This window comes from Rana temporaria, chromosome 4, assembly GCF_905171775.1.
Source record: "Rana temporaria chromosome 4, aRanTem1.1, whole genome shotgun sequence".
In the NCBI taxonomy this organism is placed as follows: domain Eukaryota; kingdom Metazoa; phylum Chordata; class Amphibia; order Anura; family Ranidae; genus Rana; species Rana temporaria.
Window position 1 is genome coordinate 440,331,764 of NC_053492.1, and position 19,504 is coordinate 440,351,267.

Below are 19,504 nucleotides of genomic sequence, written 5' to 3' on the forward strand. Positions count from 1 at the left end.
GCTGGATTGAATAAGGGCTCAGGTAAGTAAAAAGGTGGGGGGGGGGGTGAGGGGACACCTAAACATCTTTTACCTTAATGCAAGAAATGTAAAAAAAAAAAACACATTTAGGCTTTACAACCACTTTAATGAATAGAGCGATTGCATTAAAAACATCTTGAACAATGTGTGGATTGTGTGGTGTGGACAGGCAGACATACACCTATGGTACTTACAAATGGCAGAAGCTCAGGACACTTGTAGGCCACTTCACTTTTACTGAGCAATGCATGAAGCCCTAAGAGTGAAAAAGAAAGCAATACGAATTAGGACAAAGATCCAGTTATTTATTCCATTAGGCACTACTTAAAGTAGAACCGAGGACAGCTTATGACCTTCAGTATTAAATGCTATAAAGCAAACTTTTATTGTATTGCAGCTTACCACTCCTTAGATAAGGCGGCACTGGCTGCATTCGTTTAATAAGCTTTTTTTTTTTCACCTAGTGATTCAGCCAGAAGGTATGTTATTTTTTAACAGAATAAGCGGTCATGCAGATGTAGCAGATGGAGGGTTGAGAGAAACCATTCAACACTGATAGGGGTGTGCACAAATAGTCATCTTTTATTTATTCATGCAAAAATCTCTCTGTAACTGCTTGTAAAGTTCTAGATGTAATAGCAGATTTAAATACACTAACAAATTGAAGCCAAACCCTAGCTAACCTATCACCAGGGTTGCCAACCGTCAGTAAATTTACGGGGCCGGATTCAGATACATTGGTGTATCTATCCGCCCGGCGTAACGTATCTTATATACGTTACGCCGCTGTAACTTTGGGCGCAAGTTCCGTATTCAGAAAGAACTTGCGCCCCAAGTTGCAGCGTAACGTATGTGGGCCGGCGTAAGCCCGCCTAATTCAAATGGGGATGTTGGGGGCGTGTTATTTAAATTTGCTTTGACCCCGCGTATTTTACGTTTTTTTTTAACGGCGCATGCGCCGTTCGTGAAAAAAACCCAGTGCGCATTCTCGAAAATCCACAGCAAAACGTCGTTGCTTTCGACGTGAACTTAAGTTACGTCCAGCCCTATTCGCGAACGACTTACGCAAACGTAAAATTTTCAAAACTCGACGCGGGAACGACGGCCATACTTAACATTAGCTACGCCTCATATAGCAGGGGTAACTATACGCCGAAAAAAGCCTAACGTAAACGACGTAAAAAATGCGCCGGCCGGACGTACGTTTCTGAATCGGCGTAACTACCTAATTTGCACATTCCTCGCGCAACTATATGGAAGTGCCACCTAGCGGCCAGCGTAAAATTGCAGCCTAAGATACGACGGTGTAAGACACTTACACCAGTCGGATCTTAGGGATATCTATGCGTAACTGATTCTCTGAATCAGGCGCATAGATACGACCGGCTGGACTCAGAGATACAACGGCGTATCAGGAGATACGCCGTCGTATCTTGTTTCTGAATCCGGCCCCCAGTTCGTAAAATCGGTAATTTTTGCATCTGTCCATTACGGAGATACAGACTACACCGTTTTTTAAATCTACTGAAAGTTGGCAACCCTGCCTTTCACTCCCCTCAGACTAACAATTCTGCTGTCCAAAGGTGCCCCTCTTCTCCTTCCAGAGTGGGGGGCATCCCAATACTGAAATTTCTTAACGTCCATCCTGTCCTGGAGTCCAGCGATGTCGGCACCCGCAGCTAATGTTTCCATCAGCTGTCGGGTGCTGCCGCCGCTATTCCGGGTAAGGGTACTTGGCAGTGTAGCCTTTTCGGCTCCATGCGCTCTGCTCCTCTCTCCTACTGGCCCGGCGACAGAGGGAGGAGGGGGGAGACACGCAGTGACGTTGATAGCCGCGGCTGAGGCTCCCGGAAGTGGCAAAGGATACCTGTCCCCCTCTCTCTGAAAAGGTGCCAATTGTGGCACCAGAGGGGGAATCAGATGAGCAGAAGTTCCACTTTAGGGTGTATCTCTGCTTTCACTCCCCGCAGTGACTTGGCAACCTACCAGCCTTCTCATCTGTGATGTAAACAGAGAAGGTACACATGGGGAGAGGAGAGAACAGAGTGCCGAGACCTGGCTTCTATTGTGAACCCTGGGGAGGAATTGAAGCCTAAAGTGGCTCTCACCACCAAGATCACCGATGGCTTGTTTAAAAGCAGTTTTACTGCTTGTCAAATTGGTATTAAACGCAAAAGCACAAATTAACCACTTGACCTCCGGAAGATTTACCCCCCCCCTTCCTGACCAGGTAATTTTTTTGTGATACGGCACTGCGTTACTTTGACTGACAATTGTGCATCGTGCAATGCTGCAGCCAAATAAAACGTATGTCTTTTTTTTCCTACAAATTTAACGTTGATTACCACTGCGCTTGGTATTTTTTGCGCTATAAACAAAAAAAGACCAACAATTAAAAAAAAAAAAAAAAATTTACTTTCTGCTATAAAACATATCCAATAAAAATGTTTTTAAATATCAAGTTTCTTAGTCAATTTAGGCCAATATGTATTCTGCTACATGTTTTTGGTAAAAAAAAAAAAAAATCCCAATGAGCTTATATAGATTGGTGTGAGCAAAAGTTCTAGGGTCTACAAACTATAGGATTTTTTTTTTTTTTACTAGTAATGGCGGCGATCAGTGATATTGTGGCAGACAATTTGGAATATGGACACTTTTTGGGGACCAGTGACAATACAGTGATCAGTGCTAAAAAATATGCACCGTCACTGTAGTAACGACACTGGCTGGGAAGGGGTTAACATCAGGGGCATCAAAGGGTTAACTGTGTGCCTAGTCAGTGTTTTTTTTTACAGTGTGGCAGGTGCTTTTACTAGGGGAAGGGATGGATCCATGTCCCTGCTTTGCAGAGACACAGGATCCATGCTTTCCCTACTGACAGAACGGCAATCTGCCTTGTGTACATAGGCAGTTAGCTTTTCTGCCTGTGTACTGAACAGTCTGTGGGTGCTGGCGGACATCAAGTCTGCGGTACCAGCCCACTAAGCTCCCACTGTGTGTGATCACAGTAGGAGCGAGCCGCCGGCGGGCGCACCATACGCGGAAGACCTGGATTACCTTTATATACACATGATCCGGTGCACAGATACCACCCTGTAGCAGTAAAACTGCTATGAGGCAGATCAGAACTGGTTAAGAGCTCAAGAATCCAAAGACACAGGATACAGTTTCTAGCCAGACATCAGTACCAGCATACAGGAGTAGAAGTGAAAAATACCCTTTGCCTACACATTTTATTTGAGCAGAGATCTACCGTTGTGCTGTCAACTTAATGGCTATATCTGCAATACCTACCTGCTAGAAGTCGTGAGACCGGGAGGTGGATGCTAACTTTCTCCTGAGACACACAGTATCGTATGGTATCCACCGAGTGACCCGCCATGCTGAGAGTTATAGGCTGTTCCCCATCCGTGAACCCACCGTGACAATGTGTCAGCACCTCCAGGCACTTCTTATAGGCTTCAATCAGAACATGCTCCTGGAGACCAATAAGACACAACTTTACTTTTTTATATTGTTCTTCGCTCACTTATGTTATGTTATGTTATATCTGGGCATAGACAGATCGAATAAAAAAAAAAAAAGTAATAAAATCAATGCATTGAAGAAAAAAAGTAGAATGCAACGCTTACATCAATAGAACACCAATCTTGCATCATGGAAATGATATGGGTTAGCTTCATCTGTAAAGTGAAAGCCGCCTCCCACTCTGGCTCCATCTCAATATGCTGCCCTACCTGGCGTGTAATCGGGTCCATCCCCTGCACACAGACAGAGACAGACAGGTGAAGCAGCAATACAGGAGAAATTTCTAATAAAGAATTTGCATATAATTAAAGGACATACCTGCATGCACTTTAGCAGTTCTAAAAAGGCATAGAACCCTTCAAGAAACTTGAAGCGTAGAGCCGATGACCACTCAGGAGGTTTGCTAATAAGCAGATACCTAGCGAAGAAAAATAAAAAAATGATTGATCTTCTTTCACAGACCGCCATACTTTCCAAAATTGATCTTAACCGCTTAAGGACCACTACACGCAGATTTACATCGACAGAATGGCACGGCTGGGCAGATGGGCGTACAGGTACGTCCCCTTTAATTTGCCGCTGTGTGGTCGCGCGCGCTCACGACCCTGTCAGGAGCTCTGTGACCGTGGGACCCGCGAACACGATGTCCGCTGGTGTCCCGGAACTGAAGAACAGGGAGATGTCAGTGTAAATACAACATCTCCCCGTTCTTCCTAGAGACATATCACTGATCGAATGCTCCCTCTCAACGGAGCAGCGATCAGTGATGTGTCACACGTAGTCACGCCCCCTAAGAGTTAGAATCACTCCCTAGGACACTTAACCCCCTTCAGCACCCCCTACAGGTTAACCCCTTCACTGCCAGAGCCATTTTTACCGTAATCAGTGCATTTTTATAGGTCCCAAAAGCGTCCGATGTGTCCGCCAAATTGTCGCAGTCACGATAAAAAAAAAGAAAATAAAAAAAAAACGCTGATCGCCGCCATTACTAGTGAAAAGAAAAAAATTATATATATATATATATATATATATATATAATAAAATGGCATCAAACTATCCCCTATTTTGTAGACGCTCTAACTTTTGTGCAAACCAATATAAGCTCATTGCAATTTTTTTTCCCAAAAATATGTAGAAGAATACATATCGGCCTTAACTGAGGAAAATAATGTTTTCATATATTTTTGGGGGATATTTATTATAGCAAAAAGTAAAAAATATTGCATTTTCTTTCAAAATTGTCACTTTATTTTTGTTTATAGCGCAAAAAATAAAAACCACAGAGGTGATCAAATACCACCAAAAGAAAGCTCTATTTGTGGGAAAAAAAGGACGTCAATTTTGTTTGGGAGCCATGTTGCACGACCACGCAATTGTCAGTTAAATCGACGCAGTGCCGAATCGCAAAAAGAGCCTGGTCTTTGGCCAGCCAAATGGTCCGGGGCTTAAGTGGTTAATGATAGGATCAAATATCGCTTTATTGCTCTGCCAACTAACATGATTGTGAGCATTAAAAGATGTTCCGTTTACAGGAGCAGGATATTACCAGAGCCCGAGCCAACAACTCCAAAAAAGGTCTACAGGAAAGTGCAGGTAACCTGCATGAAACCCACGGGGGTACACTGTGCTGCACCACATCAGTGTGAAAGCACCCCAACACTACAGGTTGGCCAGGGCTCATATAAGCTGGAAGAAGTACCCTGGAAGGGTAATTTTAGGTTGCCATTTGCCTACTTACTTCAGATCCAAAACTAGGCTCTGAACTCTTCTAAACTTGAAAGCTTGCAGTGCCGTGTATCGTTCAAACTGAAACCTGCCCTGGACATCCCGATGTCTCAAATGATCCATAAATGTCCTTATTATGATGGTCATTAGGTTCTCTTCAGTGATCAACATCCGGGCCTAGGCAAGATCAAAAGGTTTCATATTTAGTAAATATTAGTAGTAGAACAATAAGGGACATTGTGTCAACATGTACCGAGGATCTGGTGCTGAAAAACCTTTAAGGAATAAAGAAGTGTGAACAGTTAATTTACTCGTAATGAACATCCATTCATGGAAATAAAGCGTGAAATGAGTTAAGTTTCTTGTACTCACAATAAACTATCTTAAACTGCTCTACTAAAGCAAGAGGTTGGTGGAAGTAGAAAAGATCATGAAAGGATTCAACATTTTAGGGTATTGGCAGGATCCCGATTTTTCTTTTTTAAGGGCCCTTTCACACGGGCGGACGAACGGACCGTTTATTACAAGTCCATTTAATGTATCCCTATGGGATTGCAGACGTTATCGGATGATGCATCCGCTAACGTCCGTAACGATCCGCGTCCGCAAAGTTCCGCTTTTTCTTTTTTTAGATTATAATTCTTTTTTTATTTTAAAACAAATCAGTACAACACATATATATATAAAAAAAAAATAAAAAAAATACATAACAGAACATTATTACAAAACAACAGTCACAGTCCATCGTATTATTATACATCCCCTTTAACCTTGTTGTCAAAATCAAACATATATCTCCTTCTTACGTATCTCTCCCCTTCCCAAACATCCCTGAGAGAGAAAGAAGAAGAAGAAAGGGAGAAAAAAAAAAAAAAACACACAACAACCCACCCTACTTCCCTCTCCTCCGACCCTTCTCCATATTTCTGTGGTTTCTCATTAAATCCCACATATACCCAATCCAAGTTCCCGGGCTCCTTCTATACCATTCAGCCTTATCCCCCTTAACCTTCCGCCCTTTTTTTCAGACGGAAGAAAACCCTATTTTTCTTTCGTCTGGCGGAACAGATCTGTCCGTATTCATCCGATTCCCCATAGGGGAGACTGGAGGAGAGACAGGGCGGTCTCTGCACTGTGTGCGGGGACCGCCCTGTCCGCCGACAGCTCAGCGGGGATTAACGGAGGAATCCCCGCTGAGCCAAACGGGCTAACGGAGCGGATCAATACGGATCCGCTCCGTGTGAAAGAGCCCTAAAAGGATCACCAATATTTTCGGAACCCTACACTGAATGATCAAACAGCATCATCACACAGGTTCAGTCTCCCTGCCATGGAAATATCACATAGGAATCTGGATATGTAGCGACTTCCTTTGACTAAACTACGATGACCCTTTAGGTAGGCCTGTTGTAATAGAAATATGCTCATCTTCAGGGGAAGTGCAGGATAAAAAAAAAAAAAAAAAAACACACACCGTTGGAAAAATTATTTAATCCTCTGCAGAGTTTGCCCATTTACAAAGAAATGAAGATTCAAGATTTTTTTTTTTTTTTTAAAGAGACATAAGATCAACAAAAATCCAGAAAAAAACAATACAAATGTTATAAATTGAGTTGCAGTTTATTAAGTATTTGATCCCTTGCCAACCAACAATAATTCTGGCTCCCACAGACTGGCTACAATAAGTGCTCATGTGGTACACAGATTAGTCCTGTCAATTTAAGAAGTTGCTCATAACGACAACTGGTTATGTGTATAAAAGACACCTGTCCAGAGAATCTTTTTATTCCATCCAAACTCCATCATCATGGGCAAGACCAAAGAGCTGCCAAAGGACGTCAGGGATAAGAGTGTAGACCAAATGGAAGAAATACAAAATAACCATCACCCACCCTGAGTCTGGAGCTCCATGCAAGATTTCGCCTCATAGGGCAAGGATGATCATAAGAAAAGTGAGGCTCAGCCCAGGACTACACCGGAGCAGCTTGTAAATGATCTCAAAGGCAGTTGGCACCACAGTCACCAAACAAACCATTGGTAACACAATACACCACCATGGATTGAAATGCTGCAGCGCCCGCAAGGTCCCCCTCCTTAAGATGGCATATTTACAGGCCTGTCTGAAGTTTGCCAATGAACATCTAAATGATTCAGAGAAGGATTGGGAGAAAGTTCTGTGGTCATATAAGACCAAAATTGAGCTCTTTGGCATTAACTTGACTCGCTGTGATTGGAGGAAGAAAAATTCTGACTATGATCCTAAGAACACCATCTCTACAGTCAAGCACGGAGGTGGAAACAATATACTATGGGGCTGGTTCTCTGCTAAAGGTACAGGCTGACTTTGGCGCATTGAGGGGCCAATGAACGGGGCCATGTAGTGACAAATCTTGGATAAGAACCTTCTTCACTCATTCAGAACACTGAAGATGGGTCGTAGATGGGTCTTCCAGCTTGACAACGACCCAAAACATATCGCCATGGCATCAAAGTGGCTGAAGAAGAAGCACATTAATGTCATGGAGTGGCCTAGTCAGTCTCCAGACCTTAATCCTATAGAAAATTTACGGAGGGAGCTAAAAATTCGAGTTGACAAGCAACAGCCAGGAAAAACTTTAATATGAGGTCCAGTCCCCCCTTGAAAAAGTTAAAAGTCAGCAGCTACAAATACTGTAGCTGCTGACTTAATATTAGGACACTTACCTGTCCTAGAATCCAGCGATGTTGGCACCCCAGCCGAAGTTTCCATCGGCTCTCGGGTACTGCCATTGCCTGTATGGGAAACCAGCAGTGAAGCCTTGTGGCTTCACTGCCAATTCCCTACCACTTTGTGAATGGTCCGCCGGCAGGGGAAGTTGGAGGGGGCAGAACTTCAGAGCGACCTCGCAGCAGCCAGGTCTCCCGAAAATGGTGACAGGTACCCGTCAAAAACGAAAGGCAATGGAGAGAAAAGCAGAGCTTCCACTTAAGGATTTAGAGAAGATCTGTAAAGATTGGACCAAAATCCTCCCCTGAGATGTGTGCAAACCTGGTCACCAACTACAAGAAACGACTTACCTCTGTGCTTCCCAACAAGGGTTTCTCCACCAAATACCAAGTCATGTTTTGCTTGGGGATTAAATACTTATTTTACTCACAGAACTGCAACTCAATTTATAACATTTGTATCATGTGTTTATTCTGGATTTTTGGTTGTCTCCATCACTCAAAATACACCTATGATACAAATGATGGACCCTTCATTTCTTTGTAAGTGAACTTACAAAATCAGCAGGGGATCAAATAATTATTTTCCCCACTGTACATACTTGCATACCTTCTACAGCATCGATGCTGCAAGCTGTCCCCTGCCATCTCTAACCCGAGAACTGAGCGATCACATGACCGCTGAAGGCGCAGTTCATGCTTTTCACTGGGCAGTGAGCAGCAACTGTCAGTCACAAGCTCTCTGCTCAGTACCACTACTTGGGGCAGGAGAGGGGGTGGCTGTGGCTGGCTCAGTCTCGTAGCCATGCACTGAAAAGTTGAGCCAGCTGCCTGTAAAGCATCGGGTGGATCCCGACATTGTCAGGATCCCTTCAGAATTTGGAGCGGGTCTGTGCCATCAGCGGGCTTGGCGATGCATAGTAGTCCATTATGCTTTACCTTTGCAGGGAAATAAAGAGGAAGTAAAAGCCATCAGGGAATTGCACTCCTGTGACCCAGAGGAGACGCCCAACCTAAAAAGCTCAGGCTGGACTTCTTTAATTAGTACCTTAAAGTGGAGGTTCCATCAAAAAAAACATTTTGCTTTAAACTGTAGCTTACGACTAAAAAATAATTTTATTTTATTTTTTACTCATCTGGAAATGCCTGTTGCTATGCGGTCCCACGAAATCTGCCTTTGAAACCACCTAGGATTCTGACATCATCTCCCTCTAATGCTCCTGGGAAATGTGTGTCATCATTTCCCAGGATGCAGTGCGCTGTCCAATTATCACTCCCCATCCAAGACTTCCAGGAAGTGCCTGTAGGCTTCACAATGCCCACAAGCAAAATGACAACGGTGTAGATATAGTTTTTTGAATATCTATGCAGATCAGCGGCGGATTGTAAAATAGTAAGTGACCGGATTTATATTATAAAAACGCATGATGAAAGGACATACATTTAAAAAATGCTAATTGTGGTTGGAACTCCGCTTTAAGCACAGGAAATTAACAATGACTGATGGTGGAGGGTTGGGAAATTTGACCATGTTTCACATTTCACCCTAAGCCCCCTTTCACACTTGTACGACTTCAAAGTCGCGCGATTTTACCGCGATGCGGCCGCGATTTCAATGAATGTCTGTGTAAGTGGCATCAAAATCGAACCAAAGTAGTGCAAGGACTACTTTGAAGTAGGCACAACTTAAAGTCGTGCCAGTATGAATGGTAGTCATTGAAAATAATGGAGAATGACTTGTCATACGATTTTGCAGTCCAAAATCGTGAGACAAGTCGTATAAGTGTGAAAGGGGACTAAATAGAGTTAAAACTAGGATTGCACCAATACCATTTTTTTTTGTGTGTGTAGAAAGGGAACAGTGCCATCCACTGATGGCAAATCAGGGCTGCTGGAGGTTCTCACAGGGCTGGAGAAGTTCTGGGACCCCATGGGTATAGAGGCAGAGGTTTATAAAACCTAAAAAACACTTTACATACACCTGCATTTAGGTGTGTTAGCCTAAACCATGCATTTCTCCAATATGTGACAGCAAAATATAAATGATAAGCACATAGGATGTGAAATTGGCGCACGCACTCACTCATGCAACCCATGATAAAAGCTGAACTATTTGCGCTGGTTGACACGGCCCTTCAGCCTGGCGAATACTTACGAATCCAAGGGCGCTGCGTGTGTGTACAGTGACTCGGATACTTACAAGTGAAGGGACTGTGAATATCTGTACGGATAGGTCAGTGATTGAGAACTCCCTGTCGTGGTCATCTTTGACATAATCACTCTGCAACCGCTCATAGTTCTAGTGAGAGGAAGGTAAGAAAGACAAGGGGTGCCATCTATCAGTTCACAACAGACGCGGGCATTTACTCACCAGGGTGGGGACAGTGAAGAGTTGGACAGACAGAGCAGCCACCGACACGGCTCGCTCGTGATCATCCTCCATAAAATCTTTCTGCAACTGCTGGTAATTCTAAACAACAAGTGGGAAATTCACCTCCAATCCAAACTGGCCTTGTAAACTAGGCTTCATAGCTTTAAAGTATTTCAAGGTAAACTATAGTGCATTGTCACTGAATAAAGTTTACCAGTTATTGAAAAAGTAAATTTTGACTTTAAAATGTATTATAAATACATCAGGCTGATGGCAGGTATAAAGTGCGAGCATCTAGAGGGCCCGGTATTGATGCCTACTACCCATTTCTGTTGACCAGAGAGGCAGCCAATCCTAGTAATGGGCACACAGGAATATATGGAAAACAGGAGGAAGCAGGTCTGCGCCAAAATTAACACGTGTTGGCGTTTTGCAGTTTCCTAAAGTCTGGCATCCAGGGGTAATGGAAGCTGTGACAGGCACACAGACACCTCTAGGTGGCCGTACTTTATACCTGCAAGCACTTTAAAGTGTTACTAAACCCAGTACCCTCAATTCACTATATCTGGTCTCACACACTACACACATGTAAATGAAATTATTATAGTAATATGAACTGCTTAAAGGGGTTGAAAAGGTATTTTTTTCCCCTCTAAATGGCTTTCTTTACCTTAGTGCAGTCCTCCTTCACTTACCTCATCCTTCCATTTTGCTTTTAAATGTCCTTATTTCTTCTGAGAAATGCTCACTTCCTGTTCTTCTGTCTGTAACTCCACACAGTAATGCAAGGCTTTCTCCCTGGTGTGGAGAAAGCCTCTTGAAGGGGCGAGCAGGAGGGTCAGGACGCTATCTACTTTGCAGATAGAGAAAGGAGCTGTGTGTTAGTCCCCTTTCACACTTATACGACCTGTCTCACGATTTTGGACTGCAAAATCGTATAACAAGTCATTCTCCATTATTTTCAATGAACACCATTCATACTAGCACGACTTTAAGTTGTGCCTACTTCAGAGTAGTCCTTGCACTACTTTGGTCCGATTTTGATGCCACTTACACAGGCATTCATTGAAATCGCGGCCGCGAAATTGCGGTAAAATCGCGCGACTTTGAAGTTGTACAAGTGTGAAAGGGGGGCTAAGTGGGTGTCCTGACACTCCTGCTCGCCCCCTCAAGAGGCTTTCTCCACACCAAGGAGAAAGTGTTGCATTACTGTGTGGAGTTACAGACAGAAGAACAGGAAGTGAGGATTTCTCAGAAGAAATAAGGACATATAAAAGAAAAATGGAAGGATGAGGTAAGTGAAGGAGGACTGCACTAAGGTAAAGGAAGCTATTTAGGAAAGCATTTTTTTTACCTTTACAACTCCTTTAAATACTTTCTCTCATCAGCAGTATATGTGACTATCAATGTCTGGTTAAAGCTTGTAGGAAGAGTTTTAATTCCCCTCTGGCTGTCCTATGAGGCTGCATGACCCCTGACCCTGTCTTGACAGTGCCGATGACATGCACCCCTCCCCTCAAAAAAAAAAAAAAAAACGTCTCCATCAATACACACTAAACATGTGCAGAGTGCCCCCAAGGCTCTGTACTATCAGCAGATGGATTAGGGACCGTAAAAGGAGAGTATCAGAGAAGACAGGATCAAACAGCCTTTTTACACAATGCAGAGGATTAACCACTTAGGTTCCAAAGCGAGTATAACAAGCCTGCTTTACTGCATATACACACTGATTTTATGGTTGTGGGTTTAGTAGCACTTTAAACACTTGCTGTAACATAATTTAAATATTAAACAGGTTCATTGAATCTCTCAATCGTATTTATCTATAGATCAGGCCCTCAGCCAATTTCCCTGCTCAATAACACATACAAATAAGATTTTCAGTCAGTATGATCCCGACTGATAAATCTGCACTGAGGAATAAAAACAGTAACATATAATCACTGTGCAGCACAGCAATTATATGTAATGGGCAGATATGACAGCCCATGGATGCATTTAAATATATTCACTAAAGATTTTTGAACGAATGAATGCATCCAAGAGAAAGCTATAGATTCCTGTAAAAATGTAAAGAAAAATACCAGGTATGGTAAAAATGTTTTACATGGGTACATTGGTCCAGCTTGGACTAATGCAGTGTTTCTCAATTCCAGTCCTCAGGCCCCCCCAACAGGTCATGTTTTCAGGATTTCCCTCAGATGAAAAGGCTGTGGTGATTACTAAGGCAGTGAAACTGATCAAATCACCTGTGCAAGATAATGGAAATCCTGAAAACCTGACCTGTTGGGGGGGCCTGAGGACTGGAATTGAGAAACACTGGACTAATGCAACTATCCATATACCAGACCTGGCAGATGCTCCTGGAAGATGAAAATCACTAGACACCGCTACTCCAGTGCTGTCCACTTGCTTCCAGTTCCTGTGCTGGGGACTGGCCTGATGCATTGTGATTACAGGAGATCAGTCACTACGCCTCTCCACCTCATCCAATCAGAGGACGCTTTGCATTCATTCAGAAAATGCAACACATTCTCTGAATGGCTTCCAATGCTCAGCGATCAACCTCCTGTGTTCACAATGCATCAGGATGACCGCTCAGCACGGGACCAGAAGTGGAAATCGCTGAAGCAGAGTAGGCAGCTTCCAGGTGCATCCGCCATATATGGAGAATGCAGTTACATTGGTGAGGTAGTTACATTGCAGCCATGTCAAAATATACCATCCCTGAAATTCTTCATTACAGAATCAATATGGGAAGAAACTCACAAGTAAAATGTCAGAAATTAACATCAGTGCTGTTCATTCTGTTCACAAGGCATTAAAGTGTATGTAAAGCCAAAACTTTTATTTATTTTTATGCATAGACAGGGATAGGCAAAACTTTTTTTTTTGTTAGCTTTTGATAGTATGGAGAGGGATTAGAACACTTGTCAGTTTGTATTGCTGTCTGTGCTCCTGTTAAAGAGGAAGTAAAGTCGTCCTATTTAATTGTACTTACAGGTAAGCCTATAGTAAGACTTACCTATAGGTACTGTAAATATCTCCTAAACTTGCACTGTTTAGGAGATATTTACTATATACGCTGCTGCCGTCATCGGCGCATGTGCACTGAAGGAACGGCCTGCTCGTGCCGTTTCTTCAGGACCCGTGCCATGACCAGCAGCAACCGTGGGAGTGGCGTCTTCGTGGCTCCGGACAATCACAACGTTGGGTTCCGTGAACCCGGGAATGTGGGGGGGTGTATAATAAGGGGGCGCTAATAGTAAGTGATAAATTCCAAAATTCTAGCTTGAAACAATATATTAACTATAAGGTCAATATAAGTGATTTAGGGCCAGATTCTTGTAGAATCCGCGGTGGCGTAGCGTAAGCCATTTACACTACGCCACCGAAAATTACTGGAGCAAGTGCCGTATTCTCCAAGCACTTGCTCCGTAATTTGCGGCGGCGTAGTGTAAATGGCCTGGCGTAAGGCTGCGTAATTCAAAGGGGGCGGCTTGTATTTAAATTAAGCGCGCCCCCGCGTCGATCGAACTGCGCATGCGACGGGCGGAAAAATAGCCCGGTGCGCATGCTCCAGCTCACGACGGAAAACGTCAATGACGCCGACGTGAGCGTCATTGACGTAAAGTCGTATTCGCGGACGACTTAGGAAAACGACGTAAACGACGTAAAAAGCCGACGCTGACCCAACGCCATACTTAACATGGCATACGACGGACCTTCGTAAACTTGCCCTTCATATAGCAGGGGCAAGTTTACGCTTACGGAAACGTCGTAAATTCACTGCGTCGTCCGCGCGTACGTTCGGGAATCTCGCATAAATAGCTAATTTGCATAGACGACGGGAAAACGACGAGGCGACACCTAGCGGCGGGAAAAAAAATTGCCTTACGCCTGTCAGATCTAAGGGATATCTATGCGTAACTGATTCCAAGAATCAGTCGCATAGATACGACGGCCCAGATTAGGAATTACGACGGCGCAAATGGCGTTGCGCCGTCGTAAGCCCTTTGAGAATCTGGGCCTTAAAGTGCAAATGCTTTTATAATGACAACATCAGAAAATAGGTGCAAACAGGTCCAAAAAATGCAGCAAACAGGTAAGTGGTTTGTTGGTAATCCTGGCATGTGCCATGGCATTAAGGCTTTACATAAACTTTAGCATCCAAATATTACTACTCTCTGTAACACAAATTATTAATGTTCATCTAATGTAATTTTAAAGGATTTTTACACACTGAAATAATCAGGGCCTCCCAGATAAAGATGGGTAAATAAGAAACTAAATGAGATCCTGTTACAGGAATCACATGTTAATATATTTCCACAGGCCGGTCTCCTGCTAAAATAGCTGCAGTACCAGGAACAGAAAGGCACCGATTATCAGCGAAATAACAAAGACTGCACTGAATAAGATTAAAAGCATAAAGAAGGCAATATCAAACTTACTTTTGCAAATCGAATGGCAAAAAGTTTCTTGTATTTTAAGTCCATCAACAAGCTGCTCATGAAAAGCTGGTGGTAGCAGTTTCTTGCCCCTAATAAAATAATAAAAAATACATGGATTTTGCTATAATTAAAGTAGCTTTTACACACGTGCTTGCACAATGTTTGTATTATTCTGCAGCACCCAGAGCCTTAGGCTCCATTCACACCTCCGCGACAACGGTTTACGCGGCGTATTTTGCCGCGAGTGTGAAACTTTTTTTTTTTTTTTTAAATTCTTCCCATTGCTGTCAATGGGAGAACGCCAATGTCGCCTGAAAAAAAGGTTTTTTTCAGGCGTACGGCGTCTATGAGATGTGAACCATCTCCATAGACAGCAATGGGAATTCCCCCCTCTAGCGGCACAAGCGTACGGCGTTTTGTCGCATAGATGTGAATGGAGCCTTAGGCAGGCCATACATAAGTCGAATGGCAATTTTTTTTTTTTTTTAAATCAGAACTTGTGCGTTTTGTGATTCGATGGTTTCACCCAATGATTTCGAAATTTGACCAACCCAACCTTCGATTTCACCTCATGTTGCTACAGAAAAGGAATCGAATGGCCGGGAATCTTTTTTTTCTTTCTAGGTCACAGCTCATGCGCATTCCTTTTTCGATTATATTTCTTGCACGCTTCTCCCATCATTGATAAGCAATTCGTTTTTTTTTTTTTTTTTTAATTTCCAATATGCCAGCTTATTTAGGAGTCTGCAGAGCATTGCACCCATGATCTGTGTATTGCAGGTACAATGTCAGGCTCCTGCAGACTCCATCTACAGTTCTGAGGCTGTACCTCCTTACAGGCTGTCAGTTTCAGAGCTGCAGGAAGAATGAATGGACTACAGGTGTTCTGATCAGCACATTCGTAGTCCATCTGCTGCGGTGTCGGACAGCAATGGATGGGGCCATGCATTGTAAAATCTTGGATGAGAACCTTCTTCCCTCAGCCAGAACACTGAAGATGGGTCCTGGATGCGTCTCCCAGCATGACAATTACTCAAAACATACCAAGGCAACAAAGGAGTGGCTCAAGAAGCATTAAGTGGCTTAGTCAGTCTCCAGACCTTAATCCTGTAGAACATTTATGGAGGAAGCTGAAATTTCGAGTTGCCAAGCAACAGCTAAGAAATCTTAAAGTGTTTAAGCCACTCTAACCTGTTTGCACCATCAGTACTGCCTTCTATTGTAGTGTCCCCCTCTGTGTATGATTTATAAAAACAAATACCTAATTTCAGAGCCGAGATTGCGATCACATGACCAGCCAGCTCTCTCCTTTTCTCCTCTGAGAGATGCAGCGGGCAGGGCCGAGATTCCACCGCTGACGTCAGTTGGGAGGGGAGGAGGAGAGATCTGGCCCATCATACGATCGCGATCTCTGCTCTAAAATGAGGTATGTTTATAAATCATACAGGGGGACACTACCAGCGTGGATGGTGCATACAGGTTAGTGTTATTCAAGCAGCAGGAGGGGGGCACCATCACGAGCTGGCAGGGAGGGGGGGAGCATAGAAGAGGACAGAGCAGGCTGCAGATGACAGAGGCACGTAAACTGACCATGATACAATGTGGGTCGGTTTACAAAAGGGGAGGGTAAAAACTGGCAGAATCAGACAGGTTTCTTTTTTTAGGTATTACAGGGGGCCAACCATGATACAGCACAAGCACTGTGTCATATAACATTCTTTAAAAGAGCAGGCTACATTTTGGGGGGGGGGGGGGCATTAAGAAACGCTTTAAAAGGGGTTGTAAACCTTCCCGTTTTTTCACTTTAAAGGGGTTGTAAAGGTACAATTTTTTTTTCCTAAATAGCTTCCTTTACCTTAGTGCAGTCTTCCTTCACTTACCTCATCCTTCCATTTTGCTTTTAAATGTCCTTATTTCTTCAGAGAAATCCTCACTTCCTGTTCTTCTGTCTGTAACTCCACACAGTAATGCAAGGCTTTCTCCTTGGTTTGGAGTGTCGTGCTCGCCCCCTCCCTTGGACTACAGGAGAGTCAGGACGCTCTACGTTGCAGATAGAAAAAGGAGCTGTGTGTTAGTGGGCGTCCTGACTCTCCTGTAGTCCAAGGGAGGGGCAAGCACGACACGACACCAGGGAGAAAGCCTTGCATTACTGTGTGGAGTTACAGACAGAAGAACAGGAAGCGAGGATTCTCTGAAGAAATAAGGACATTTAAAAGCAAAATTGAAGAATGAGGTAAGTGGAGGAGGACTGCATTAAGGTAAAGGAAGCTATTTAGGAAAAATAATTGTACCTTTATAACCCCTTTAATGCATCATATGCATCAAGGTGAAAAAACATCCGATAAATGCCGTTTACTTACCTGAGCCTTTGAAAGTCCCATGTCGAGAACGCGCTTGATCTCGGCCCTGTCTTCTCGGCACTTCATTGCATAGATTGATAGCAGCGCAGCCATTGCCTCCCGCTGCTGTCAATTAAATCCAATGACGTGGGGGGCGGGGTCAAGTCCGGCATTCATGTCTACGGACGCAAATGCTGGATTTGGGAGCGAGGCCCGCAAGGTAACCCCCTTGGGTCCCCAGAAGACGAGGTTCAGGGCAACTACGTACAAAACGAGCTGCACAGTGGAGGCAAGTATGACATGTTTGTTATTTTTATTTTTTAATTTAAACCTTTACAATCACTTTAAGGATGTAAATATCTATAAAGAAGAGGACCAAAATCCCTCCTGAGATGTGTGCAAACTTGGTAACCAACTACAAGAAACATCTTATCTCTGTCCTTGCCAAAAAGAGTTTCTCCACCAAGTCCTGTTTTTCTTGGGGATCAAATACTTATTTTACTCACTGAACTGCAACTCAATTTATAACATTTATAACATTTGTATCCTGCGTTTTTTCTGGATTTGTGGTTGATATTCTGTCTCTATTATTTAAAATACACCTATGATAAAAATTACAGACCCTTCATTTATTTGCAAGTGGCCAAACTTACAAAATCTGCAAGGGATCAAATAATTATTTCCCCCACTATATGCTGCTAGCATTAGTAAATAGATAGGAAAGTATATCATATTTGCTCATTTTAAACTTTTTTTTTATTATTACATGTCTGATTTCCATTACTTGGCAAATAATGTCATACATCCTAGGAGTCTTCAGTGGAGGAGGAGGGGCTAAGCACACCCACTGCTGCTTGCATGCCTAAAGGGCAGAGGGATTCCAGGAAGTAAATGCTACATGAATCATCTGCCCTTACTCAAGATGGCCACAGACAGAATTGTTAGGGGGTGTTTTTCAAAGTGATTTCTCAAAATAAAAATAAAGCATGGAGACAAGGAGGGAATTTGAGGGAATTTGCTTTGAATATTAAAAATTAAACAGCATTTTTGGTTTGTGGTTCTCAGATAAAGTGCAGTTCCACTTTAAAGATTTAAGGTATGTTAAGCAGCAGCAAGGATTTTACTGTTGGCAACAATATGGAGTTGCCAACCCCTTATGCTTCAACAGGTTCCTCTTATGGAAAGGCTTTCATGCCAAAAGTGTTCAATAGAATGGAGGTTAGGGGTCTGTGCAGGCCACATGCCCCATTCCACACCAAATCATGTCTTTATGGAGCTACCTTTGTGTACTCAAATGCAATCATTTGAAAAGAATGACAACATATATAGAAAACAGCCCTGCTCAAAAATTTGTGCACAACCACATTATGGCTCATGCCCATCTCTACAACGACGGCCAATCAGGGTGAAATACATCAAAAAGGCATAGACAAGATGCAGGGACTGTAGCTGAAGCCTGTGCGTGTTCACCAGCAGATGAGGCTGATCCAAGGACCCTTTTACACTACCGCAACTTCAAAGTCACGCGATTTTGCCGCTGCGATTTCAGGGAATGCCTGTGTAAACTTAAAGTGGATGTAAACCCTCCATACACCCAGTGAAGTGAACAGCCTCAGATGATACACAGAGATTATCCAAATCTCCCATATACGGTTTAGAAAGTTCAGATTGTATTAGATTTTCTCTTCCTATTTAACACAGAGTGCGATGTCTGGGCATACAGCCAAGATAGCCAACATTGCTGTTCGGAGGAAAGGCACACACCCCCTCTCATCATAGGCAGAGACCCTGAGCTGTTTTGTAAAAGGAGCTGCTCTCTGCTACTCTATTTTAGAAACCTCCTTTGACAAAAGATTCTGTCTGCTTTTGTCTAAAAAGTCAAAACATTTCAGGAGTTTTCAGGCTGATAACAGAGGAAGCATTCAGAAGAGAGCTCCAAGACTTAGCTCATTGAAAAGAGAGATGCAAAATACTGCAGATATATGTGCCCAGCTCAAATTTCAGGAATCAGGTTTACATCCACTTTAAGGTATATGGACCTCAACTCGCATTAAAAAGTCAGACCAAAGTAGTACAGGGACTACTTTGAAGTCGCACATATATGAATGGTTATCATTGGAAATCATGGGGAAGCAGTACAAGTCGCGCAAGTGTGAAATGAGTTCTTAGTGGAGTGAAAAAGGGTGTCCACATACTTTTGGTCAGAGAGTGTACTTTCTGTTACTCTCCCCAGCTTAAATTTCAAGGTGCAGTCTGGCAACAAATACCTTACCTGCTATGTGTGGGTATTTTATGGAACCTACTTTGTAGACTCTTTGTGAGATTTTCTATAAAGTTAAACAAATAATATGTACTGCATT

General features: G+C 43.1%; 1 protein-coding gene across 2 annotated transcripts in view; it reads right to left on the reverse strand.

Annotated features, from left to right (window-relative positions):
- The window catches only part of UBR2 (ubiquitin protein ligase E3 component n-recognin 2), a 129,181-nt gene that overhangs the window by 73,429 nt on the left and 36,248 nt on the right, over positions 1 to 19,504 (reverse strand). Inside the window, exons 10-16 of one of the 2 annotated variants that reach the window (XM_040351504.1) lie at positions 14,806 to 14,894; positions 10,181 to 10,279; positions 5,288 to 5,451; positions 3,868 to 3,967; positions 3,654 to 3,782; positions 3,316 to 3,499; positions 216 to 277 (exon numbers count right to left, since the gene is read on the reverse strand). In XM_040351504.1, coding sequence (XP_040207438.1) covers positions 216 to 277; positions 3,316 to 3,499; positions 3,654 to 3,782; positions 3,868 to 3,967; positions 5,288 to 5,451; positions 10,181 to 10,279; positions 14,806 to 14,894 — 827 coding nt within the window. Of the gene's footprint in view, positions 1 to 215; positions 278 to 3,315; positions 3,500 to 3,653; positions 3,783 to 3,867; positions 3,968 to 5,287; positions 5,452 to 10,180; positions 10,280 to 10,351; positions 10,451 to 14,805; positions 14,895 to 19,504 lie in introns of both variants that reach the window. The other variant, XM_040351505.1, reaches the window with a different exon arrangement.